The following is a 27,504-nucleotide window of genomic DNA, read 5'->3' on the forward strand; positions in this document are numbered from 1 at the left end:
ACCTTCATTACAATTCTTAAAATGATATCTTTTCCTTCCCCCTTTTTTGAAAATCCAGAATCTATGAATACTAAAAATATATATATTTTTTTAAATTTAACTACTAGACACAAGATGTCTCCTACTTCACTGAGAAGTCCATTATCAGTCTATGTGGACCGGAGCTTGTGTAAATTATATACTGGACCATGACTGTTTTCCAAACTAGCTGTGATGTCACAACGTCATGCCGTTCGTACGTCATAAACTCAGATTTAAGGTTTAGCACAGAGAAACTTTCCCTCTTCAACAGACTAAAGTGAAAACAGTCCTCTAGTGTCAAACACAATCATCACTCTGCACTGTGACGCTCAAACATCCCCAGTGAGGCAACAATAAGCAAAACACATTGACACCATCTGATCGTTGTTCCTTTAAAACAGTGGTGTTGGATCATTTATATGTAAGTGAAGCAGCTAACATTACAAATGTTGTATTTTTAGTTACAAGTGAATGTGCACTGAAAAAAAATAAACATCACAGACTTAGTATATACAGAGGACAGCTTCGAGTGTAAGAAAATACAGTGATAAATATAGTCTGTTAATCTGTGTAAATTCACACTGTTCCCATTAAAAATGGATTGTCAAATACATTCTACCATATATCTTCATTATACAAGTCATCAACATACAATCATAGCATATTCTGTAAGCATCAGATCATTCCTATTCAGCACTTCAATTTCTTTCCCATGCGGGTATTCCATCCAATTTAAAACATATTCATGACTGGGGATAACACTGGCATTTTGTATTAAAAAGTGAAGTGAGAATGAGTGAAACCACAGTGACTATAGCCGTTTACCTATTCATTTGCTCTCTCCAATGTCTGTTTTTTATTTTGGATTAATTCAATCACCCAAAAAGTCTAATTTTAGTAACTTCATAAAGCGCAGAAAGTGTTACCAAGTAAAAAATCTCAAAGTTTCTACAGTCTATGACTTTTGATGGTTATACTGTTGTTAGTTATGTATTGACTGCTGTATCAAAATTAGGATTTAGCCAGTTTTTAAAGCTCCAATCTGCCATTACTGTTGAGAGCATCACCGTTATAACTGAGCAAGTGGGGGGGGCTTGTACAGTAACTGAGCCTCTAAGGTATCACCTTCATATTTTAGTATCTCACAGTAAAACCCACATAAATTGCACATAGAAGCCCTTCACACCAAAACAACATTTGTCATTGCAAGTTCTGTCAATAACGTAAGTCCGTGTTAACTGCCAAAAGAGCATGTCAAACCATTGAGCTGTAGTGGTGAGTGCTGTCAAACTAATCTCACAGTAAATTGCATCGATACTTCCGACCTGCCTTTGCCTGCTTCTATTCACATCCTCATCTTTAACCACATTTTGGACCAAACCCTTTTACCCCTCGTCTTTCCTCTGTTAGGACAAAAGTATCTTGGCTGCATAGAGCAGTATCCCACTCAGACCAGCAGTGGCAGCAATAGCAATGACCCTCACTAAGAGGAAGTCCATGGAGTCCTCCAGCTTTGTGTGCAGCCGCAGGACCTGCCGATGGGTGTCCTCCCGGCTGCCTGAGTTCTCAATAACATGATTTGCCAAGCCGCGCTTTTCATTGAGTGGCATCTGTGCAGCTACGCGCTGCTCGGCCTGCTCCTGGGTCAGGCCGTCCCTCTGCATCAGGCGCGATAGCTGAGTGGCAGGGTCACTGAAAAGGAACAGACAATGGAGGTTATTTATGGTGCAGCCAGGGTGCCTTGTTAAAAAAAAAATCCAGAGGCAGTGAGTCATGCTAATAAGGCAGAGAGAGCACTGGAGAGAGTTAACCAGTAACTCACAAAACCGGGCTTAATGGCCAGTGGTTGTCAAAAAAAAAAACAACTGCAAAATATTTAATGGTTTAAAATAAGAAACCTGCAGACAAACTGTCTGAAAGTAAAAGTTTAAAGTAATGGGCAAAATGGAGAAAAATGAGGTGGTTGTCTTACCAGTAAACCACTACAGTATGGTTCAGAAACTGAGTGAGACGTCTGGTTTCAAAGAGAAGAGGCACATCCAGCACCACATAGCGGTACCCTAGGGAGACGGAAGAAGAGGGGGAGCAGTGTTAAACAGAATTAATTAGTGTTAACACATTTACACTCCAACACCGTGAAAATACCATTAACACGATCACGTTAATTATTTTTTAAGAACGTACAAGAAGCGTATTGGAAGTTAGTTTTAATGCGTCCTCTCGAGTTGTTATCTTACTTTTATCTCTTACTTTCACCCTCTACCTGATAAAATGTTGGTAATATCCTCAATTATCTCACCTTTTGGCTCACAGAGAGTAATTCATAAAGGTTTGTCAGAAAAAGCCTCAAACCTAATGTCCATCCGTCCCCTGCAAAACAGACTTGGCTCAGTTTCAGTGAATCCTCCTCTTTTTCCGTGTCAAACTATAACTGAGCCGAACCCAACTCCTCCCTCACCTCTGAGAAAGTAGAAGAGGATCTCTTTGAGCATTGCTTTATGGATCTCTGGGTGGGTGATGGAGTTCAGCAGCTTCCTCTTTTCCTCACTGGCGAAGATGAGCTGACCCAGCTTCTGCCTGTCGATCTCCCCGTTCTCAAGTAGGATCTCTGGCCCGAAGTGGTAGACGATGCGAGAGTAGGCAGGAGTGTGCGGCTCCACAACTGTTTTCAAGAAAAGGCAGTGATAATTGTACCATTATATCATTGTTTTAATTAACCAAGTAATGTGTCAAATAAAAATTAAAAGCTTTTTTTTTTTAAATTATTGATCTGTGGTCAATAATTCAATATTGCAGTTTATAGAGTAATAGAAAAACAAAACTAGCTAGCGTAAGACGTTAGAAAATGCCACACAAATTTTGTAACAGACTTATCAACCACCTGAGTATAATTAAATCCTGAGCCTAATGCCTTATATTTTCTCCTAAATGCAGCTGTTCATGCTTCACCTAGTTCTGTGACCTTTTAATCTTCACCACATAACTAGAACATCCTCCCTGCAGTAAACAACAGAGACAATCTTCATGATTCATGCACTCTCTCCAAGCATTTGTCTTAATTAACCCCCTTCAGGCCTAACCTCCTCATGTCCATTTCAGCATTTAACTATAACAATAACAATAATTATAAACGTTATTATTACACAAAGCGGTTTGGACCTTTGGGTGAATCGCAAGTTCCATATGATAGTTTATCTACGAGGCTGTGCCCTGGAGGAGGGGAAAACAATATCGAACGGTATTTAAAACGGCATGTGTATTCATCGTGCAAATCTGAATAATAGTTTGCAGGGGAGAGATATTCATCTACCTTTCCTGGCCACAACATCTGCATCAATAATCGGGCACCCAAGCTCCCGCAGCATTGAAGACACTGTGCTTTTCCCTGAGGAGATACCTCCCGTCAGCCCCACCAGGAACATCTTAAAGCAAAGATAAAGAAAGATGTATCAAAGTAATGTCAGCATAGTAACAATACTGTTACTGCCACTCTTGATGGTGATGCAGAGAAATAAAATACAATTTATTGGAAATTGTAATGATGGCGCAAAGACAAGACTTGGCTACAACTGGGCTAGTTGGTAAATAACAGCAATATAAAGTAAAAAAAACAAACAACAAAATAAAGAAAATGTAAAACTTCTGACAGGGCACTTCTCACTACAAGTTAAAATACACAAAAAGAAATAATATCTGACAGGTATTAGAGTATAAAGTGAATTATTACCTCAAACCACCAAATACCAAAGTTATGGATAAATCAGATCTTTTACTTGAATAAAAACACCACAGTTTAGAAAAAAATGTTACAAGCAAAGGTCTCCCACTCAAAATTCTACAGTACAAAAGTTTTATCAGACAAATACATAAAATGTACTTAACGTAAAAGTACTTCGGGAACGGCCCATTTCTGAATAATGTTATTTTATTGGATTATGATTATTGATGTGTAAGCATACCTTTATTGTTGCGGCTGGTAAACTCGGGGCTAAATTTAATTACCCTATATACTGCTCTACACACTTATCTTAACCTATAACAATGCATCGTAATTGATTTGTTGATTGTATTTTGTATTAATAATTAGAATATGTAAGTAACTAGTAACTAAAGTTGCAAGATAAATGTAATGGGAGTAAAAAGCACAATATTCACCTCTGAACTGTAGTAGTGTTATAAGGCAGCAGAAAATGGAAATACTCAAGTAAAGTACACGTACTTCGTAATTGTAAATGTACTAAGTTGCTTTCCACCACTGGATATTTCCCTAATAAATGTCACAATTGCATACTGTTACTGGAAAAGGCCCCTCGGTGTCAAACTCTCCGCGGCTCAAGCAATTTGTACATTTCTTGCTGGTTTACATGCAGCGTTCGGAGTTTTGGAGCCTTCCCGAGGCTGCCGTGAGGACAAACAACGCGCCCCTTGCCGTGGACGCGATGAGCGACACTCAGCTTGTGGTGCCAACTCCTCGGTGAAACCGGCCGACGTCGGAGGTAAACGGGTCTGCCCGTGCGGAAAAGTCCGCTTTCGAGATATGCTCGACTAAACGCCGAGGTAAACCCCGACGAGGTTTGACAGGGGGGTAACATCTGAATCACACTGTAAGGAACGACTGGTTATTTCCAGATTCGAGTTATTCTGTTGTTGCTGACGAAATTACACTCATGTTTTGTTTTGGTTTCTTACTTTTCTCTTTCGCTTTACCTTGTAAAAGTGAGAGCCCCCTTAAATCCCTTGAATGTACAGTGGAAATCCGTGCGGAGCCACAGTGGTGGGGCTGGTGCAGTAAACAACCAGGATTGCTAACAAGCTAACCTTAGGACAAGTGTTGATCAGGTCGAAGCGACCGCAAATGCACAAACAGACGAAGCCGCGGCCATTTCCACTCCGTTTTACCAGTTGTGCAGTCAGATAAAAATGTTAGACACTGTCGTATTACTGGGTATTGTTGTGTGTAACTACGAATCTTACTGAACCGACTGCTTCCGACCTAGCCTCTTAGTCTGACAAGCGCCACCTCAAAATTCTTCCCGCACCTACGTTAGTTCCGTCTGACCAATTTCGAGTTCCCATTCCACTTGACTTACTACAGTTGTGTTATAAACCAAAGTCAGCGACGGCAACGTTCTCCAAAACGTGTTTATTTTAAGGCAGAACAAATATTGGCATGAAAGAAAACGGAAATGCAACGCTTTCATGAAATAAAAAAGTTAAATCCATTGTTTTGTGTCCTGAAGTCAAATGTAAATAATGTTTGCGTGAGAATTAAAATAAACCTTGGCAAGTCTGTTCTCAGGTGGAAAATATTAATCTTCTGCTTTCTGATCTGTACTTTGCTTTGACGATGGCATCTCTGAAGAAACAGGCAGACTGGGGGAATTGTGGGAATTTTTGGGCCTTTTTCCTCTGTGGACCATTTCACCTCCGTTCTCCCCTTCCTCCCGCTCCAGTCTGCCCCTCTTAACAAAATGGTCTATCCTGGACTCCAGGCTCTCGCAGCACGGACGCTCCAGCAACGGTCGGTAGTTTCTCTGCTGGCTGCCTTCTACTAGCCAGCAGCGGTTAGTGGACACTCCACCTGTTGATGGAGAGCGGTGAAGCAATTTATGTACAGTACACTCATGTACAGTGAAGTTATTCAACCACATCATGTGCACAGTGGTTCCGGGCTAAGCAAAAATATGAATAGGATGCAATAGGACGGAAAGCTACTAGTATGGGTAGAAACAGGGTTGCAACTAAAGATTATTTTCATTATCCAAAAATCGGCCGATTATTTTCTCCATTAACAGATTAATAATTCTGTCTATAAAATGGCAGAAAAGAGTAAAACATTTCTATAATAATTTTACAAAGCCCAAGGAGATATATTCAAATTGCTTGTTTTATTTAATAAACAGTCCATAACCCAAACATATTCAGTTTACTATCAAACATGGCAAAGCAGCAAATCCTCACATTTGAGAAGAACGAACCAGCAAATTTAGGTATTTTTGCTTGAAAAATTACTGAAACTGTTAAAACTGTCAATTATCAAATTACATATCTGCTAATTTGTTTTATTTTGACAACTAATTGCTGCAGCTCTAGTTCAAAAGGGGTCTCTCCAAAATTCCTGGCCATGATCACGCTATGACTGTTGAAAAATTGTACAAAAATATGAACTGAAGACTCTATTTGGAAGCGGTATCGGGCCCTATAAAATCACTGAGTCCATTGCTGTTGTTATATTCTTCAAGGAATGCCCTCAGTTTGGGGTGTTGTCATGACAACCTTAGACCCTCAATTTGTGATGGGAAATGCTTCACACACGCACGCACGCACACACACAAACAAAACACCCCTTTCAACTGGTGAACGCAGATTGGGAATGCAACTTTTTGATTCAAGTTAATTCTGTATTTGAAATTTCACACCCAAGTAGGTTAACTTAAAAAAAATCCTGTTACTGTAATCAAGTTAATGATGAAATTAAGCGCTGAGGTTCATCAAGTCCAGGCTGTTGCATCTGAATTCATCTCACTGAACTTCTCACCTGCGTCTTCCAAGCCCTTGATCATCCCGTGGAGGACGTGGGTCTTGACTGCACTCTGGGTCCAGTGTTGCTGCAGTGCAGACAGCACGTGGTTCACCTCTTCAGTCTCCTGTCTCCAGCTCAAACCTTCAAAGTGGCAGTCGTACAGCACCAGAGGGTAGTCCACTGCCATGCTAGCGACAAGAAGGAAAATGTTTGAGAAATATTCATACTGATGTAGTTTAACTATATTGTTGTCACTATTACTGACTTAGTTTGCACAGCTGATTTTTTTTGTTTTTGTTTTATTTATATTTGTGTAGGACTCCTAGTGGTGGAATAAACAAGACCAAAAGACCTTCAACAGCAGTCGACTCACCTGTATTGGGGCTTCCTGGGGTTACTCTGAACATCCAGGAGCTGATTAATTATCTCCGGGGCTTCCAGTTTCTGCCCTATCAGGAGGAGCACTGCCATCATGCATCGTACCTGTGGCGTAACACAACAGAGACTGCAAATGTCATTAATCAGAGTATTCAAAATCGGAAAGAAAGTGGCTCCACAACAGAGTATATATGAATTGCAAACATCCGAACAGTCTTGCCGTTATTGAAACTGCTTTATAACATAGTTTCATTATTAGCAGAAAAAGCCTAATATATACGGATATAATGGTTTAAAATGAACGTAATCTTTTGCTGACCAGAGCTGTTAAAACCATGGAGAAAAGACCTGAGTTTTTGTCTCTTGATACCTGGTGGTAAAGGAAGGCTAATCCTTTGATCTCGAATATGAAGAGGTCATATTGATCTCTGCTGGAGGCCTGCTGAGGCTGCAGAGGCTTGACCGAGGCTGACAAGATGGTCCTCTCAAACTGCAGCACTCCGTTGCCCACATCCATTTTGCACAGGTTGCGAAAGTCATGAGTGCCCTCGTACCTGTTGGGCGCCAAGAGGGCTTCAAATCAGAGCTGCGACCTCAAGGGGTGACATCAGTGTTTGCGATTTTGTGCCTTCACCCACCTTTTTGCCGCATCTGCCATCAATGCCACATCCAAAGATCCTCGGGGGAAATAGTACCGGTACGTGCGGGACTGACAGTCGAAGCGTGCACTGAAACCCTCCGCTACTGGTGCCCAGTCCAAGATCCTAATGTCCTGGGGCAGGACCCTGTTCAGCATCTTCACGTACGGGACCTCGGAGTCAGCAGCTTTGTTCTTGGTACCGGGATCCACATTTTCAGGCAGCACGACGCCCAGTCCTCCACAAAACTGTGTGGACCGCAAATCGATGGTAATGACCTTTGGAAAAGAGGCGAATTTACTTAACTACGGCATGACAAAAACTATACATTCCTGCATTATTGGACTGTAACTGGTAAAACAGTCTTCATCTCAGTGAACTCACTTGGGAAAAGGCACTGACTCCTTTATCGGTGCGACCACACCGGTGATAGTTGGAGCTCTGTCGGTCCTGGATCAGCCGAGTCTTCAGCAAAGCCTCAAAGAGTCTGGCCTCCACGGTGTTGTCTGTGTTCTCCTGGACGGCAAAGCCCTGGTAGGCCCAGCCCAGGTACGCCAGCCGCAGAGCCACATGGCGCCGGGGGTGGGCGGAGTGGTCAAACGGCCGCGCCTTGCTTGCTTTCTTGCCCTTTTTACTGCCGCTGGTGTTTCCCTCAGTGGATGGGCTGGACGTCCCCTCCATGTCCTCCCCAGCCCCACTCCTCTCCCTCAGCTGGGACTTGAGCTTCTGCAGCTCTGCCTCCAGCGCTTTCATTTGCTGGATTAATGCCTCTGACATTCTGCTTTATAAATAAGAGGCGATTTACAGAGAATAACTTAAATATTTCTACATATAATTAGCATCTGTTACTTGATGCATTAAACATCCACTTACTTAGCTAGATACTTTATTATTCTCCTTTTCATTTAGAGTAGTAAATGAGGGTTAAGCAGTATCATTTCTACGTTTTTTTTTTTTTTTTTTTAACTCACAGTCGGACTTATTTCAGACAGCTAGTTGAAGTTTGTCTCTGGCGAGCTCGTACTGTCCTTCGGCTATACGCTAACGTTAGCCTGTTAGCTCGTGTGGTAAGTTAGGTTCTGGTTGGCGGTCCTAAATAGCGTCGCAACAAAGTCGCAACAGAGTCTTTACCTCTAAATTTTAGTCCCAGAGCTGCCGACAAACCTCTGCTTTTCGGTCGCTTTTCTAGGTTCCTGGCGCACACATGCTGCTTTCAGTGCTGATGCTGGTTTGCTAGAGCCGGATCAATTTTGAGAGCGGACTCACTTCCTGCAGAGGGTTCCCGGGAAATGTAGTTTACTGCTTAAATTGCCGTGTCCTGGATTTGTACATTGTCTAGTGTGTTTAAAAAAAAAAAAAGGGTATTAATAGAGAAGAATTGAAATAAAAAACCTATTATCTCTAATCTTAGCGGATCATTTCTGAACTGGTCAGTTTACTTGATGTTGCTGCCGTTTATTATTTTGAAGTACTGTGAGTTTGTCACTCAGATCAGATTCAAAATGTAAGAGCCAAGATGTCAATAACCTTTTGCTCAGAAATCGCTTTGTGTTCAGCAGAGCAAGCATTTACATGCAGAGCTCCCTGGTGAGGGGCACCAAGTGAGGTGTGCGAGCTACAGATGAGCTATTCGCAAAATATAGATCATCTGTAGCCTCTTCGCAAGGGAAAACCGTCTCAGGAGTTACTGGGTCATATGCAAATTCAGCTGTTAAACATGTACATTGAACCACACAACCACCTAACCATAAGGTATCACACATTTATTGAACATATATTCATAGTAAGCATTAACTTTACTTTTATAACAGGTGTTCTCAATGTCACAGACCACAACAAACGAAACAATTTCCACTTGTCAAAAGCAAATAAAACAGATCATACCTTAGCAAGAAAAAAACAAAACAGAACAAAACTGTCACTGATTTGGGAAGACGACTGTGCTTGGGCACGATGGCGCATCAGCTGAGGTTTTCATAGTTTTTTCGTTTTATGTCCACACACAAGCACAGCCCGACTAATAATCCAAAAAACTGTAACAGGAAAAAGGTTGTAGCTTACCGGCAGCAATTGAACTTAAAGGTGGGTCAAAATGGTTCTTTTTTCTCTCTCAGTAAATTCTGGTTAATTCTTGATTTCATAACCCAAGGCAAACGGGATGAGACAGGCTTTATTATCATTCATGTCATCCTCTTCCTCCTTTCTTTTCAAATGTCTGCATTACCATTGCCCGTACGAAAATCTTCTCATGCAGATTGTTGGAACTTGCATATAAATCGTTTATTTAAAAAAATTACTAAATCATGCCAGGAAATACATGTGATTTTTTTTTTTTTCTAAAGAAACCTTTATGGTATTTCTGTTTTATCAGACATTCTCATATGCAAGACAGACATGTCATATGATATTAAAAGGTGTATAAATGACCAACAGTTTACCTCTGAGACTCCAAGAGCGATGCAGACAGCACTAACCCACACCAAGTTTCTCAGCAGAAAGCGCTTGATAGCCCAGATACAACCCTGAGGAAGAGCACACAGTCATAAAATACTGTATCATCTGTTCACAGAAATTAGATGAAATGACTGTGGACTTGAAATGAGATTTCCCAGCAGACCTTTCTGTGTATTTTCGTCATGTCCTGTCCGCAGCCCTCACTCTTCACCACGCAGCAGGAATCCGGCACGGCATCGTGGTTTTCCCAGCCGGTGCTCCTGAACCAGTCAGTGTAGCTGTCTGCACCACAGCAGCTGAGCTGTGACACGGTTGACAATACATGAGGATTGCAACAAAGCGCCGACTGTATTTGTGGACCTGTCTATTCATGTTGCACCGTAAAGAAAGGACAAGTTCTTCAGGGGTGCTGTGGAGGTCCCCAAAATTTCCCAAAAGTATTTCTTGGAGATTAAGAAAAGTTTGAATTCCAGTTTTGAAATGATGTGCTGATTGCCAAATAGAAATAATATTCTGTGTCAATTTTAATAACTTGGAACGTTGTTAACGACAATTAGAAATACTTTTCACTCACGATGGCCACAGAGCATTTCATTATTATAAGAAGTATTCCTCCACAATATCATCTCAACAAATTCATTTAGTTACTTGGAAAGCATTGTCTTTCTACAACGTCTGTCATATTATGATAACCAGTCGGGCAAAGCAGGCAATCGCCCCGGGGGCCCCAGACATTTAGGGGGCCTGGGGGCTTCAGGTTCACATTGTGGCAATACCTGAATGATTACCTTATCTGGAGACCTCATCTTGTAGAGGGAATAAAATATAATACATCTTTTGTTTATGACTTTGATATATCAGTTTATATTGTACTTACATGGTGCACATTCTGATACCACAAAATCATTTTTAATAACTAATACATGTACAATGCATAGAAAGTGGGAGAAACAGGGCCTTGTTAGGGGCCCACACCTTTTTCGGGCGGTTGAATTGGTTTAATTTGGGCCTGTATACGATCACGTACTACACATTCTCTCCAGTCTATTAAGTGTCTCTTGCAAGTGATAAAACATGAAGCTCTTCCTGTCACCTTTTCCTGAATACTGTTGACGGGGCGTCTTTTCTCCAGGCTGTAGCCATAGATCACCGCTCGTGCTTTGGTATTGATACCACTGTTCATCTGTAGGAGGGCAGCCTACAGAGAAAATGTGATTAGCAAATGAGGCCTAGCATGATCAGCACTAGAACTTTGTTTTATTTAAGGGCATGTCCCCTCCTTAAGAAACACCGTTAATGTTAGTTCAGATCCCAGGCTCAGATAATTCCCTGTGGACAGGATTAAGGTGTCTCACCCTGCTGCGGAATATGTAAAAGGCAGCGCCTGTGAGTATCTCCAAGATGATGATCACTGTCAGGATGCAGATGAACTAGTTCATTGGAAAAACAGAGCGAGCAGTGTCATAGGTCAGTCATTTCCCATCTCCATTAAATAAAGCTTACAAATATCTTCTGATGTGTCATATTAAAGTCAGAATCGACCATTTCACGATCCGTCAATTAAATATCTGTTGAGACGTCTCTGATAAGTGTTGGAAAACATTTTGGACACGGTCTCCATTTATTTCATTCCAGTTGTTCAATCAAGCACAAAAATCCAGAATCAAAATACTGGTACTTAACATCCTCCTTAGGTTTATAAAATCTATGAGAGACCATCTCAAACCCATTACTGAGGATTATTTTACTTACACAAGCCACCATAGACGAATTATTAATGATTGCCCCAACTTGGCCCAAGAGGGAGATGAGGGCGATGGTGACACCCACTGTGATGAGGACTATAGCAATTTTAGACAGACCACTCAGTGCAAAAGTGTCCATCTGTGAGTAAGTCGAGTATTGTGTCGCTCCGATAGTGACGAGGGCGACCCCAGATATCTGAAAAACAAGTTTGACAAGAGGACATTAATTCGCTGCTTTATATGACAACATCGAACCTAATGAACACAGTTCTGCCGGTGATTTAACGGGGGTCTAATGTCAATCTGTTGAAGTATGGGTCTGAATCATCCGGTTAAGGAGAAAGCCAAACGCAAAGAAATTGGACAAGATGTATCTCTCAGATACATTTGATGTAATTTCTATGTGTCTAAAATCAGTGTAGAGAGATAAATATTCTATAAGTTTTTAAAATATTTTCTCTAAAATAACAATTAAAAAGAAGCCTGGGTTGCTCATTCTGTGGGTGGGTTTCCTTTTTTACCCACATTAGGTAGTAATATTCCAGTTTTTTTTTTTTTTTTCTGCACATGCAAAGGCCCACCCAGGACCCCTCGCTGGCTCATCTGGCCGAGACTCGGACTGATTATCTTCCACATTTGTCACTGCTCCAACCACTGGCCCAACCACTGAGACCCCCGATACCGTCTAATACACATATGTTAGGAAGGGAAGAACGATTTCTCCTTCAAATTATGCCATAAAATACGTTCACTCCGCTGCCCCTTCTTTTATTTCTTCGCTTACAGCAACAGCTTTGGACAAAAGAAGGATTAAAGTTACAGCAGACTCCCTGTACTTCTTCAAAGCAGCTACTCGACAACCATGCATTGTCATGAGAATGATATAGATCTATCACAGTACACATAGCGTGATTAATTTGACGTATAATTTACTCATATCAATCCAAAACCACTTATAATGCTAAATCCAACCTTTTTTTAAAATCTCACTTTATCTAGACTATTTATTATTTGAATCATCAATGTTATCAGTCATCCCCATTTACAACACTTCCATCCAAAAATTAACTTACTCACATTACCTACCAAGAGGAGCACATTGAGGAAAATGAAACAGCATTTACTGCTGCAAAACATCGTCAGGACTTGATGCAGGCAACCCAAATCTTCGCAGAGATGTTTATACTCGATTAAAAGAAAAGTTAGAGCAGAGAGACAGCTGCAAACCGTCCTTAGTCCAAGTTGGAACAGAGGCACCTAAAAGTAACTCAGCAGTGAGTGTGTCAAATGACCTCATGAAAATGAGAAGGTAGCCTGATAACAGTTTAAAAGATATATCTCACAAAAACATACAGTCCCTGTTAGAATATTTGAATAGTATCATCACTGAAGGGCAAAAGGTACCATAAAATATGATCATCTAAATACTGAGTAGTAGCCGTCTTTATACTCTGGGAATATAATGTAAATACTGAAAAATTACTATAATGTTTCTGACATTCATTTCATATACACTAGCAGCAGTTTGCACATTTGCTAAAGCCAAAGTCTGGCATCGCTGAAGGGGTGTGTTTAATAACCTAAGAAAAACATTGCTGTGTTCTTATGGGCTGAACTGTGCAGTTAAACTATTCAAACAGACGATATGCCGGTAGATCACACATGAACTTGCCTCCCCAAAATATTGGATGAAAACAGAACAGAAAAAAAACTAGAGAATCCTGTTACTTTCTTTCTGTCACATCTCAAAATGTGCCGAGTATACCTGCAGCCATCTGACTTCCCCAGAGCTTCTCCACCTACATATGGATCTGAAGCCGCGGCAGGAGACCCGATCCGACTCCACAGGGCTGGAAAAGGGCCGAGGCCTCTGGCTGCGGCACAATAATCTCCATCGCAGTAACCTCAGAGTGACCCGCTGCGAGGACGCTTTTGACACACTGCCAGAGTGTCCTCTACTCCTCCCATCTCTTTTGATTCATGTCTTTTTCTGCTCTCTTAGAGCTCAAGACAGAGTGCATCAGGCTGTGAAGGACCATGCTGCTTTCTAATCTCAGACATTATTCTGCTCTTTACTCTGCCCTCACTGACAACTGAATCAAAGCAGGCTCATTGAACATATATGAGGGAAAGATGAAGACAAAACAGACTCGGTTGTGGGCTGGGTCACAAGGTTTTCCCCCAAAAGCTGTAAATATTAGAGGGACATAGAGAGGGTTGTCTGTTTGTCAAGAGACTGGTGTACACGTGTGTGTGGTTTTGTCTTTCCTCTGCTCACCACTGCCTCTCTGTCTATGAAACCTTATCTGCTTGTTCTTATTTGCCTGCGAAAAGATATCCAGGCTGAAGAGACAAAGAAAATTGTTTAAGATTACCGGAGTTGCGTCTCTGTGCAATCTATTTTGTTATTTCCAAGGTTAATTTGAGGACTTTACTGAACTTATGTGGTCTTGATTTGACCATCTCCTGTATGGTCATCATTTTGGGCTGACAGATTTTTTTATAATTTCTGCAGTGTGAGGTGCACAACCACAGGAGGGCCCCATTTGACATTTTTAAAACTGTGCAGTCACTTTCAAACCATTATCAACCAGTTACAAGCGTGCGTCGCTAATATTTCGTCTGCCCTCTCTTCAGTTTCCTGGTGTCTTGGAGTCTGCATTTGTCTGAAATAGTCTGCAGGAAAAGGAGGCAAAATACTTAACACAGAGCTTGCATGTCTTTGAAGGACTTCATGGGAACGGGAAGTGAAATGATTACCATAATTGGGCCGTTATGTCACAGAGAGAGAACGCTATCCTTCCCACTCTTTGCTTTTCCTGTTTTGAATTACGTAAGATTTGGTTAAAACCTTTTAAGATTCCTGTCTGATAAGGAAAGAGGTAGGCTCTGAGGCCATGCTATTCAATGTATATTTCATTGACATGAAAACTCTTTGTACAATAATGACTTGCTCTATGTTGGAAAGATCCATATAGGGCAAAAAAGGGTACCACTGAATGCACTAAAGCATATTCTGTTGGATTTTTTTTTTTTTTTTTTCAACCTTATATGGCTCTTTCAAAAGAATGTGCCCCAAAGCTGGACCTCAGTGATCAGTCCATGTTTTCCATGGGCGATGTCATGTGCTTTGACACCCTTTCGTGTATTATCTTCACGCATTTAAAAACCTGATAAATCATCAGTTAAATAACGCGAACAGTCAAATCCAAAACACAGTAACTAAATATTTTAGCAAAATTGAGCTAAGGTCAAAATTTGCCATTGGAATGTGCATGTAAAATTGGCAAGAACTACAAAACACTAGGTAAAAACCAAACTGCAGTGACTGAAACTCCGGCTATTTGAGGTTTGCTGGGGAGATTCTTGTAATTGAAAAAAATCCATTTGGATGTTCAAACAACTTACTAACAGTTATACCACACAAATAGGTCAGTGGCAAAAATCTAATAATGAGAGAGAAAAAGGGGGTAACACCAGTAAACCAGTCCTGCCAGTTTAGCAGATTTAGACTAAACCTAAGACTAGCTTAATCGGGGCAAAACTGAGTTAAGACCAGAATCTGCCATGGGAATGTGCAAATTAGATTTTTGGGGAAAAGAAAGAAAGAAAAACAAGACAAAAATGTATGTAAAATTCCGAAGAACCACGAAAACAAAAATCAAACAGCAGTGACTGCACTCCAGCACAGGCTAGCTGGTGAGATAGGCTAGCTGGTGAGATGGTCTAGCTAAAGCAAATTTACCCACTTTTATGTTTCCTGCAAGTGATAATTCAAATTTGATGTAATAAGGAATAGAATATGCTATAACTCATTAGAAAAATACAGTAACGCCAGTCCCTGCTAGCTTAGCAGGACTGGCGTTAGCGGTAACTGCCATCTCAGCCTCTGTCTGCAGCTGAATTCAGGTGATTTTATGTGGTTTTCTTAAAAATGACATATTCAAATATATTAAATTTCTTTAAATTACTTTATTAAAGTAGTTCAAAAGGACAAGTGAGCTGAACAGACCAGAACACATTTTTTTTTTTTGGTAGATACTGCGTTTTCACTGCTACCTTTAGATTGTCCGAATATAAAGGGCAGTATTTCAATTTCTGTTTAGTAATCAGTGGAAAAAGGCTTAAAAGTAAGGTTTTACAACTTATATACCTGCTAGACAATTTGGTGAAGAGCCTTAACTTTAAACCCTTTTTCTCAGCTTCACTCTTACTGTTGTTACTATGCTCTGCGTTACACCATTCTTGAGCCCCTTTATTTAGTTATTGAACCACATCTGTGTAAACTGAGGCGAGAAAAGAAAAAAGAAAACTGAAAATGTTTACGTTGTTTTTTACAGTTGTACACGATGTGTACATTTGTGACATTTCTTTATATTGGAAAGCTTGAAAGCTTGGGTAGCGCGAGTCTCTCCGTCAGTAAACAGTTAAGCTTCCCTTGATGTTTGGTCCATCCATCAGCGTGCTTTTAGCACCAGGGGACTAAAATGAATTATGTGCCTCCCACCATATGTTACTACTTACACATACCAGTCCCTGTAATAGTTTCCTTACATTCTTGCCCTTGACGCCGTTGAGTGAAATGCATTCATTTAAAAAACCACCACTCATTTATTTGAGGGCAGCTTTTAGAAAAAAAAAATATTATGCAACCATTGTTACTGTTGTTGAAGCGCTGTAAATTTGCCGCACAAGAGGCCTCTGATGTTTGTTTTTATCACTAATCAGCAACAAATGCATCAGTTATGTAATGGTTACTCCATATTTCCATGTTAAACTGTATGTGTATGTGTATGTAAACAATATACGTTTACAGTTCCATATCAGTGTGAGTTGTATCTAGACAAATGATAATGGTTCATATGCTTATTGAACTGAATGGCACAATAACTGACTAATAAAGAAATACAATGAAATATAGTTATAGTGGCTGGCGTATAAGTTTGAATTTTTATTGATCCAATAATGTGAAAATCTTTTACTGACTGAACTAAGATTAAAAAAAAAAGAGAACAGCAAGAGGCAAAGTCTTTTATTCACATACTATAAGTGAAACTAAGATCGAGTCAATTAAGCTATTTACAGACCTTCAGTGAAACTGCTTTTCAGAATAGTAACAGAGAAAAAGAGAACCCTAAAGGCCTATCAATGAGCTTCATAGGCTTTGAATATAGACAAGAAACAAAATACTCTGTAGCTAAATATCATCAAACAAAGGGGAAATGAAACCACACCTTGTAGACACACCCAACCAGCAGCAATACGATTAACAAATTAATAGAATTAAAGGCGTCTCATTATCAAATGGAGCTTATTGTTTGTGGTCGCATGGTCCCACTTCTCCACTGCCCTTCAAAGAAACTCTACCCCAGAAATCCACAGTCTTAAATGGTCCCATCAATGATCTTCCTACGTGATCCGTCGCAGAGCAGAGTAAATGCTCCCAGAAAGCTGCCCTACTGGATCTTCTTGATTCCTTCGGTGGCTCTGGCAGTGTGGCTCAGCCTACAGTTTGAAGGGAATGAAATGCCGAACAGAAGCTGACGGCGGGAATCTGCGATTATGGTCTGAGGGGAGAAGCAATCTTTATGAAGAGTGGCGTCAGGTAAAATATGCTTTTTATACTTCTTTGGTGTGTGTTTCTTTAATCACTATCCATCTTATTGCTCTCTGATTCTCTTCAGCTTGAATGTTTCCTCTTTCCATCTCCTATTCTTGCTTACAATCTTGTTTGTTTTCTATCACACGTACCCCCCCCCCCCTCTGTTTTCAGTCCAGAGGGACAGTGGGAACTTGACATGTGTGTTTTCAATTGGCCTTCTGTTAAAACGGGCTGTTCCTGTGTACTGTGGGGCTGAGCGTGGGTAGTGATTTCAGAGGCAGTCTGAAAGCAGAGGCTCCTCCTGTTAGCATCTCAGAGGATGTGTGAAGTCAGACAGGGTGAGCATGCAACACATCAGCTTCACACTATGCTTACATACTGAGTAAAAACCAACCACAACCAAGAGAAGCAGCGCTTGTCATTTCTACTCAAGGATGGAGAAGGACGGTAAGAAGCCGAAGACAGTTGTGTCTACTTTCCGGTTGGCCCTCAACCCTCAAGCCGGACCTGTCTGTGTCGGGAAGAAAGAAAAAGAGAATAGACTGGAGACCACTAACATGATGGCAAGGGGAAACAACAAACTGGGAGTCTCGTCTGCAACAGGTAAACACTTGAAAAGTTGACTTTCAGACTAAGTGCACTTTTTTTAATGTGACCTTTTCAATTCTACATGTTAATGAACTGGGCACACTGTTAAATTTTGCAATATAAATGTAAAGCACTCATAGCATTTGCCACAGTTACACTCTATCCGGAGCCTCACACCACTGAAACCCCTGCAGGCGCTTCATGTTTTAATTTGAGCTTTTTTAACTTGAACCTTTTGCATGAGGGGCATTGCAAAAGCCTATCAGGAAAACCAGGACTACTGGTATCTGTTAGATTGCATATGTATGATGAGGCCAGCTCCCCTGGGGCTAGTCCACTACCTGTCAAAATAATAACCAAGGGCGCAGCTTTTAAATAACAAGATTAGTGTGAAATGTGCTGTTTTTGTGGCTGCTGTGATAGTGCAATGGTCAGAGCTGTCCTTAGGCAATTTCACTCTAACGGTGTAGGAATGACGCGCAACTTGCCTCCCCCCTCGTTCCCCCAAATGTAAACACACACACACACGCACACACACACACACACACACACACACACACACGCACACACACACTGATTACATTCCACCTTCCACTGGTGAGCACCCGCTGTTTATCCTGGTAGACATTCCAACACCAAAATACACATGTGCAAAAACACATGTGGTGGGAAAATCTTTTGAACAGCATGTCAAATTCCCCACACTTGCACTCACTCAAACATCAATTTTAATTTTCTGACTACATTAACATTTGTAAGTACCACACAGCGCGTATGAGGCTCATTTACAGATCGATCAGTTACGTCATCGGTTGTTATTGGTTTTGCTTAACGTAACGTCAACATATTTCTTTTGGATTTGGTGGCCCATCCTGATTGGTCAGTGGTGGAAGAAAAATCGGTGTATACAGTCTGAAATCCGGTGAAGCAAGCCTGAAAACAATTCCATTGTCCTTGACTTCTTATCTCTGTTAAGATGTCAGACAGACACAAGTCCAGGCCCTGGCATCACCTCTCTTCAAAGAACCACTCCAGGACTTCACAGTCTGTGAGGGAAGTGATGCTACTTTTCAAGGTGTTATCACAGGAAGTGGGCCTCTGAAAGTTTCCTGGCTACACAATGGTAAGTGACCGATTATCATGCCTTGAAAATGCCTTTGAACGTGAAGAAATTATGCTAGAACATGTCAACCAAAGCTCTTATGTTGAGGTTCAAAACACGGTATCTTATATTTAGAATTATTTTTATGCTGATAAACTACTTTGAAAATATGTGTTTCTCCATTGTTGTCTTGCCATTTAGGTGAAAAGGTGCATTCAGGTAATACTTCCTTCAAAAATGGTGTGGCTGTTCTGTCGCTGAGTCAGTGTTCTCGTGGAAATGCTGGGACATATACCTGCACAGTTGAGAATATTGCTGGAAAACAGTCAAGCAGTGCTGTGTTACATGTCACGGGTAAAGCAGGAGCAATGAGTCTTGTTAGGAATTCCTCACAAACATCAAGTACAGTATAACTCGCCCTTAACTGAACCACTCTGAAGGGATCTGTGTACTCTGTTTACAAAGGAACAGCAACAAAGGAAGTCCCCAGAACACGCAACTATGAGCAGCACAGCAGCACATTCAAGGGTGCATCACGTGAAAATACTCAATTGTCCCCAGCTTCTAAAGGGAAAAGTCAACACAGAGAAAAAAAGGAAAAAGGTAGATTAATAAACTTTCTTTATATTGTTACACACCCATTAACTCTCCCTTCTTACTGATTTTCTCATTCATTTATTAATTTCAAAAACCTTCCATAAAAATAATGCAAATTTATAGTAAATATGCTGATAATACAGGGCAGGGAAGCAGCAAACAAACATGCGTAGTGACAAGTAAAATTTTGAACGACGTGTTTCGTTTCGTTAATAAAATTTTGTTTTTAAATTTCACTAACTTCTGCTGCGGTCTACCCACACAAACAGTTTTGGTTACGGCAAACTACCTGCCCATTCAAGTACACTTCACTGGCAGTCTGTTGATGGCAGTATTTGCTCCTGCAACCAAACATGACTGCAAATATGACATGATTGGCTAGATACTTCTTAAATCCCCCTATCATAGCACAGACCTCTAAACCCACCTACTCCACTGATATCAGAGACATCAACCTTCAAACAAAAGTCTCCACTAGCAAAGGTGAATAGAGGAAAACACATCAAGTTTAGACACTGAATTAAGTAAAAGTTTATTGCATTTTCCAGCACTTTTCTCAAGATTAACTGTAGAAATCAAACAAGCTCTGCCTCTCCTCAGGACCTCCTGTGGAGTTTCTTAACCCACCCGAGCAGGTGGAGGCTCGGGTAGGAAAGCAGGCCCGGCTACACTGTGAGTTCAGGAGCAGCTCAACCCCTGTGGCCTGCTGCTGGATTTATAACAGAGACAAAGTAAGAATGTCACAGCCCCGGTGTTGTTAATTTGGATTGATTCGTTTCTATTCTGGCTTTGAAACCCTTTGTCTTTGAATTTTTCCTCCCTCTTCAGGTGGTAGTGGGAGGGCCAAGGTTGTCTGTCAGGAGCACTGAGACCCAAAGCAGTGTTGAGATCTCACAGGCCTGTCCAGACGACACAGGCTCTTACGCTGTCATAGTGCGAAACCGACAAGGCTCTGCCCAGCATACGGTCTACCTGAGCGTCATAGGTGAGACTCGACTTTTGTCTACAGTTCTGTCCTTACGTTAGATATTCGGTGCTCTCAGTGATTTGAGATGATGCAGCACTAGTTTTTATTGTTCCCCTAAATGCATGCTCAGGCACTGGACAGTAAGAAAAGAGTGGCTTATTGATATTGCTTGATACACAGATGTAAAATGATCTGACAAAAAAAAAAAAACACTGAAGAGGAGAAAGACTGGAAGCAATAATGTAAATATTCAAAAATCATGTCTGTATTGGATATTAGCTACCCCAAAAGCTAATATATGATAACTAGCAGTAAAACAAACTTTAAATGATACCTGTTACTGTCTCGGGTGCACCTGTTGTCTTGTGTCTCGGTGTAGGAATTAAAAGTATTTTATTCTTGAATTTCACCGCAGACCGACCTCATCCACCCGCATCTCAACCTGTTGTTTCCAAGCTCTCCACCCGGTCCCTGGTCCTGTCCTGGACTGGCCCCAGCTACGACGGAGGCACAGCTGTGTTGGGTTACATTGTGGAGGTCAGACAAGACGCCCTGGACAAGCCTGGGAGCTGGACCGCAGTATCAAGCCGTTGCAAAAACACATCCTACCACGTCCGCTCAGGCCTGGAGCCTCTGGGGCAGTACAGCTTCCGTGTCAGGGCCTACAACTCAGCAGGAGTCAGCGAACCAAGCCAGGAGTCTGCCTGTGTCGAGATGGCGACGGCGAGTGCGTGATATGCTGAATTTGTGAAATGTTTGAAATGAGGATTGGAGATAAAATGCCGTTTTATTTTTTGGATTTATTTTGTGATATCTGTCATGAGAAATGTGCTGATTTGTCTTCTCTTTTGATTTTGTGTCTCAAGAGGAAAAGAAGGTAGAGCCTGAGACGTACGTCGAAGTGACCATTGACACAAAGTACAAGGTCAAGGACCACTACAATGTTCATGAGAAGCTGGGAGTGTAAGCAAACATTTTTTAAACATACTTCAACTTTGAAACCAGTTGGATGAGACTGACAATGTAGTTCAGATTGAAAACTGACTGTCAAACACTTCTGTGAATTTGTAACGTCCCTTATTTGCTTTGGATTTAAAAAAAAAAAAAAAAAATCCAGTGGGAAGTTTGGCGAGGTGTTCCGGTTGTCCCACAAAGAGACTGACCAGATGTTTGCGGGGAAGTTCTACCGAGCCCGGACCTCCAAGGAAAAGATGGCGGCCCGCAAGGAAATTGAACTTATGAACTGTCTCCACCACCCAAAACTAGTCCAGTGTCTGGCTGCCTACGACACATGCTCAGAGTTGGTCATGGTCATGGAGTAGTAAGTAGCTGAGGAGTCAGAACTGACATTGATGTGGGTTTTCTACTAAAATTTGGGAGACAGACACAAGCAAGCACAGTATTTTCTACTAAAGGCAAAGCAGGTAGTGTGGGGAAGCACTGGTTTCACATTTTTACTGATGTTACGTGGAGGAACTAGTGGTTGCCATGGTGTTTTTAGGTGGATACCAGGTGAGTTTGTTTGTTTTTTTTTTTTTTTTTTTTGTTAAGAGTGATACAAGATTGTTTAAAGGAGATTTACTGCATCTCTTTTCAAATTAACTTGATTACATTTGGTTTATGGACTATGTTTTCAGTTCAGAACAATTAGTGGCAGATAAAGTGACAAAGTGACAGCAATAAGATAACACATTTTCAATTGGAAAAACTTGATTGTTACAATTTTTATGAGTACTGATTAACATAAGAGTAACAAAAGTACAGTAGTGGAGGGTACTTTTGACCCCCCTGTACCTGAATGGTGTTGTCCCTCTGCCCAGTATTGCAGGTGGAGAGCTCTTTGAGCGCATCGTGGACGACAACTTTGAGCATACGGAGCCCACCAGCGCCCGCTACATGCAGCAGATCCTGGAGGGCATGCAGTACGTTCACAGGCAGAACATTGTCCACCTTGACCTCAAGCCAGAGAACATCGTCTGTGTGGACACCACTGGTACAAAGATCAAGATCATTGACTTTGGCTTGGCTAGTAAACTGGGTGAGTTTGATGGACTAGTGGGAAAAGGCTCGTACTTAACTCAGTGGGATCTCATGTCCTTATATGGTAAATATGAAGCAGAATTCACTAAACCAATAGGACTATTATAAGAAGGTAGTTCTCTGGAAAACAGCAGATTTTCATTTTGCATTATTTTTTAAGATTTGGGGTTGCTCCCTGGGGACAGCGAATAACTCACCATATGTGTATTCAAACAAACTACATATCTTGTGTGTTTTCTTTTTAAAGGATAAAATACAAGAAAAGCTAAAGATCCTTATAAGGCCTGTTTGAATACAAACAAGAGTCAGCAACAGTTTTTTTTTTTTTTTCTTTTTCTTTTTGCAGCGAAACCTGCTGCAATCAGCTTTATGCTGCCCAGTGCATTCAGCTTGAAGAATGAAATGTGTCCCGCCATGGTTTATATAATTACATAAAGAATCTTGGCCGCAAAAAAACATTGCTTCAATTTTAATGGACAAAAATATAATTTTGTATTTTGCCAACCTCTGTTTGAATTTAACATAATTTTATCCTGACAACACCACAAGGTCAACACACAATCAATCATTTTAATACATGCCAAAAATAACCGAAGATAATACCAAGGAGTTTTCTCCAAATTCCTAGATGTCTACAGACTGCCTTTACATCATCATCATGAAAACTCCTTAAATAGGCAACTATATCACTGTTACTTCACACGTTTTACTGCATGTATTGAGCTGAAGCCAATTCAGGCAAAAAATTCAGTCTAGACGCAGAAGCTCTAGTCTGCTTGGTCTACTTAGAGACGACCTCTATTTCCATCTGGAAACAGGCCAACACAAAAAAGCGAAAACAAAACATTCAGGGGGACATTTTGAATATCCGACTGTGTTTCCTACTCTTGTCCCGTTCCTCAGAGGATGGTAAACATCTAATGGTGATGCATGGTACACCCGAGTTCGTGGCCCCTGAGGTGATCAACTATGAGCCCGTGGGCCTGGAGACGGACATGTGGAGCATAGGAGTCATCTGCTTCATCTTGTAAGTTAAACATTGGTAGTAGTGGTTACAGGTAGACCCACAGTAACCTGCTCACTATTTTGTGATTTCATGTCTTCATAAAACGTGAGGCAGAAAAAAACGTATTAGCATGCAAACCTATATATTTGTACTTTATTTATCCTTTTACCTTAATCTGTTGACTGTGGCAAAGTCATATCAAAGTAGGTAAAGTAACAGGAATATATTACCAACTTGAATTCCTACATTGATACCAATTTAATTAATATTAAAAATCTACTCAACCCTTTCTCAAATAACTCTACAAATGCAGTTTTGGCGCCATCTCCTGGTGATGCCTCGGTATCTCCACAGTCCCCCCCCTCCCCGTAACAACTTTAGTGCCACAGTTCTTTTAGTGTGCATGGTTTGGTTTCAACCAAACTCAGCAGCAGCATGATATAAAGACAATGTTTAAGTCAAACCATTGCATTTATCCCCCAAGTAGATGTTGAAATAGAACAATATTTCCGTTGTTATCGGGCACAGATAATATAAATGAGGGGGTCATCTCTGCAGGGAATCCCAGAAAGCTTTTTTTTTTTTTTTGATCCTTTTGTATATGATTGCTTTTTGTCCTAGGCTCAGTGGAGAATCTCCCTTCCAGGGGAACAGCGATGCTGAGACTTTAGGTCTTGTGACTGCTGCCCGCTACGAGTTTGACCAGGAAAGTTTTGAGGACATCTCTGACGAAGCTAAAGACTTTATCAGCTCCCTGCTGAAGAAAGACCGGAGGTCGGTCTGTTTTCCTTATAACATATAGAACTTGTAGCAGTGGTTACCTGTCTGATAAGTACAGGTGGTGTCCAGAGAGTGCTTGGATTTGAACTGCCTCTTTGTGAGATGGTTTTTCGAGCTCAGTACTGATCAGAAACAGCTGCAAGAGTAAGGAAAATGAATGAAAGTGCTTTGGTTTTTCTTCAGTTGATAATGTCACATAATCAGCAACGACATTTCCTACCATTTGCAGAAGATATGCATGGTACCGAACCGTTTAGTAGGCTCTGAATATGAGTTAGGGAGCCGTCGTCTTATTTATGCAGCAGATAATCCACGGCTTCAAGAAAGGCAGCCCAGGAGACTGCTTTCAGCATTTGACAGCCTTTGCTTCTCCCTCTTTCCACTTGCACTATAGATGCAGGTTGTCATGTACCGAGGCCCTCTTCCACCCCTGGATGGCCTCTTTTACCCCACTGACCCGCAGACCAACCAAGTCCCTCAAAAAGGAGAAGATGAGACGCTTTCTGGCCAAGCGCAAGTGGAAGGTAACGCAATGGAAAAATGGCTACGGTGGTTTTAGCCCAGCATTGGACAGATGACAGTTTTCTTACCAGTGCCTCCCTATGATGACCTTTTTAAATCCACTGTGTTATACAGGCCTTAAGCTTGGATATAAATGTCGTTTGTCATCCAGTGCTATTTGTCCTTTAAACTTCTAGAAAACCGGCAAGGCTGTTTTGGCCCTACAGCGGATGGCTAACCTCTCCAACAGGCCAGACTCTCCTGGCAGCTCCTCAGAGGGTAAGACCGATAAAAACACACACACACACACACACAATGCCCTCCTACGTCCTGGAGCTACATACATATGGCAGATGACTCACAGTTTCAGATTGTCACTTCAAGTTTACCCTTTTGTGTTCAGTAAAGCCTTGTTTCCATTTTATTCATCATCCTCCTCCCTCTCATCCAGAGCCGGGCTGGAGCCGAGAGGCGGCGGTGGCCATCCAGTCGCTGGACAAGCAGCTTCAGAGTGAACCTTGCTTCCGGGAGGTCCTGAAGGACACCACCCTTCCTAAAGGAGCAACTGCTCAGCTAACGTGCCTTGTCAATGGTAGAGCGGAAGAACTGTAATGCCCTTCATTAAATAATACCCTGCCAAATTCTACAAGGGCCAAAGCCAAAAAAAAAAAAAAAAAAAAAAAACTGGTTAAACTTAAAGCGAATCAAGTTACTCTGTGTATTTAAGAGGTTTTGTGTAGGCGTGAACCCATAGATAATTATCACCTGGCTCTACAGCTCCAATCAATTCTACGGAGGTTAGCTTGAACAGAAAAGCAACAGTTAAAGCCAGTTGCCCTTTATTATAAACATTCGATAGGCTTCGGGGATATTTAACACTTAGTTTTTTGTATTGAGACCAGTTATCTTTAATACAACCAATTCAGACATTTGATGTCGATATATTTGATTATTTAATGCCCAGTGGCCTATTTTATGTTCTTGATTCTGAAGTAATGTCTCTTTTGCATCATTCCAAGGTTACCCACAGCCGGAGGTGAAGTGGCTTCAGAATGACAAGCCGTTGTCGGAATCGAGAAGAGTGACCACGGAGCACCACGAAGACGGGTTCTGTTCTCTGGTCCTAGCTGATTTGAAACCTTCTGACTCTGGGGTTTATGTGTGCAGGGCAAGCAACGAGCTGGGGAGAGCAATGTGCTCCGCCAAACTGAAAGTGGAGATGTGACCCGAGAAGAGAACCAGGGGACGCACCTCCATGACTTAAGGTTTCCGTCGTTTCGGAGGGGATTCTTGAGAAGTGGAGTCCTCTGAATGGTTTGACAAAGCTTCAACCTTGAAGTGACATTTCAGTAGATGGTTGGTCAAGGTGCCACTGTCACACAAATAGCTGCATTCAACGATCAAAGGAGAGAAGGAGATTTGGACACATGTACCCAGAGTCACCAGTTTCACGTCTCCAGTTACTAGTGCACTTACTGAGTCTGTTTTCTTCGGTGTGTGTTTAAGATGTTCAGCTTCCAGTGCACAACGTTTTTGTTTTGTTTTTTTTAACTGAAATAAGGTCTTTTGCCACTGGGGCTGAGCTCAGCAATGTTCACAAGGCGAGTCACATGAAAATTGTGCACGTTTAAAAATGATTCAATTGCAGATGATTTAAACGCATTAAAATTAAAAGTACTTGGGTGAAAATTAATATTTTGAAATAATTATTGAAAAGATAACTTTTTTTTTTTTTTCCACACTCAACCTAAAGACTGTCATAAAACAGTCCATGCTATTTTGGATTATTTTACAAAAGAACACACAAGGTTGCTAATAAACTTCAACATCACATATGGAAACAGATCGTTAGATTCATTAAAACCCCATGCCTTAAAATGAATTACAAAAAGCTCATAGGTTCAGTCACAGGTTCAAAACATTTCATTTATTGTTCTGAGCCAATTTATAAAGCATTCCACTGAGTTTGCAGGTTACATGCAAGACAATGAAATTACAGAAACTTCAAGTGTAATTGACAATTGTAATTCATTGGACAAGCCTTTAATATTGAAGGTACGACAAAAAAAAAGTATTTTATTCTTATGTCAACACTGATTTAAATTTCATTGTGGGATATGACATTAAATTTACCATAAACCAAAGACACCAGGACTTTAGGATTTACTCTGCGGCAGTTCTTGGCTTTTTATCAAAAAGCCAATTTGCCATTTATCAAATTTTCAGCAGATTCCATTTATACATGAATGTTTTCATTTCAATGCCCATTTAAGGAGTCATCCATTCTGTCTACTGGCCACCTTCAAAAACTTGCTACAGTATTGGGCTCGATTTACCTAAATCGAGCTTGTGTATTTTAGGCGCTTTCCTTTCACTGTCAATGTATTGATCCTCTAAGTTTCATGATCTTTCTCAGTGCCCAGTATATTTATTTACCTGCATTCAATGTGACAGCATCACTAAGATATTTTGTAATAATATCAATCTATTGCACGTATTTCTACAATATAATGTACTTTGTTTGGGAATTTATAATTTCTCATTAGATTCTAATAATGAATC

At 41.0% G+C, this 27,504-nt stretch overlaps 4 protein-coding genes across 9 annotated transcripts; 1 reads left to right on the forward strand and 3 right to left on the reverse strand.

Annotated features, from left to right (window-relative positions):
- Positions 1-1,012: 1,012 nt before the first annotated feature.
- dcakd (dephospho-CoA kinase domain containing) lies at positions 1,013-5,066 on the reverse strand. Of its 2 annotated transcripts, none has more exons than XM_040135451.1 (5): positions 4,729-5,066; positions 3,332-3,443; positions 2,480-2,683; positions 1,994-2,081; positions 1,013-1,713 (listed from the first exon to the last, which is right to left on the reverse strand). In XM_040135451.1, exons 2-5 carry the CDS (start codon positions 3,441-3,443, stop codon positions 1,428-1,430), a joined length of 690 nt encoding a protein of 229 aa, XP_039991385.1. In that variant the 5' UTR covers positions 4,729-5,066; the 3' UTR covers positions 1,013-1,427. The 2 variants fall into 2 exon arrangements, with proteins under 2 accessions (XP_039991385.1, XP_039991384.1); XM_040135450.1 differs by having other exon boundaries at positions 4,840-5,064.
- Positions 5,067-5,145: 79 nt separating this feature from the next.
- Positions 5,146-8,835, reverse strand: pus3 (pseudouridylate synthase 3). Of its 5 annotated transcripts, none has more exons than XM_040135448.1 (7): positions 8,692-8,835; positions 7,945-8,338; positions 7,561-7,838; positions 7,293-7,476; positions 6,918-7,027; positions 6,560-6,732; positions 5,331-5,602 (listed from the first exon to the last, which is right to left on the reverse strand). In XM_040135448.1, the coding sequence occupies exons 2-7, from the start codon at positions 8,335-8,337 to the stop codon at positions 5,331-5,333; spliced, it is 1,410 nt and encodes a 469-aa protein (XP_039991382.1). In that variant the 5' UTR covers position 8,338; positions 8,692-8,835. The 5 variants fall into 5 exon arrangements, with proteins under 5 accessions (XP_039991380.1, XP_039991382.1, XP_039991381.1 ...); XM_040135447.1 differs by having other exon boundaries at positions 7,945-8,341; XM_040135444.1 differs by having other exon boundaries at positions 8,532-8,835.
- A 675-nt stretch (positions 8,836-9,510) lies between these two features.
- LOC120794677 (CD63 antigen-like) lies at positions 9,511-12,627 on the reverse strand. The gene is made up of 7 exons (XM_040135930.1): positions 12,580-12,627; positions 11,767-11,955; positions 11,370-11,444; positions 11,108-11,212; positions 10,178-10,315; positions 9,999-10,082; positions 9,511-9,593 (listed from the first exon to the last, which is right to left on the reverse strand). Exons 1-7 carry the CDS (start codon positions 12,625-12,627, stop codon positions 9,522-9,524), a joined length of 711 nt encoding a protein of 236 aa, XP_039991864.1. The 3' UTR covers positions 9,511-9,521.
- A 5,129-nt stretch (positions 12,628-17,756) lies between these two features.
- On the forward strand, positions 17,757-26,635 carry LOC120794678 (myosin light chain kinase, smooth muscle-like). Its single transcript, XM_040135932.1, has 18 exons — positions 17,757-17,964; positions 18,926-19,072; positions 19,253-19,405; positions 19,517-19,654; positions 19,797-19,827; positions 20,031-20,131; positions 20,249-20,379; positions 20,477-20,633; positions 21,031-21,342; positions 21,482-21,578; positions 21,733-21,936; positions 22,436-22,653; positions 23,559-23,682; positions 24,283-24,435; positions 24,836-24,965; positions 25,140-25,221; positions 25,394-25,534; positions 25,962-26,635. Exons 1-18 carry the CDS (start codon positions 17,796-17,798, stop codon positions 26,165-26,167), a joined length of 2,694 nt encoding a protein of 897 aa, XP_039991866.1. The 5' UTR covers positions 17,757-17,795; the 3' UTR covers positions 26,168-26,635.
- The last annotated feature ends 869 nt before the right edge of the window (positions 26,636-27,504 follow it).

The sequence above is a fragment of the Xiphias gladius genome, chromosome 9 (assembly GCF_016859285.1).
Source record: "Xiphias gladius isolate SHS-SW01 ecotype Sanya breed wild chromosome 9, ASM1685928v1, whole genome shotgun sequence".
In the NCBI taxonomy this organism is placed as follows: Eukaryota; Metazoa; Chordata; class Actinopteri; order Istiophoriformes; family Xiphiidae; genus Xiphias; species Xiphias gladius.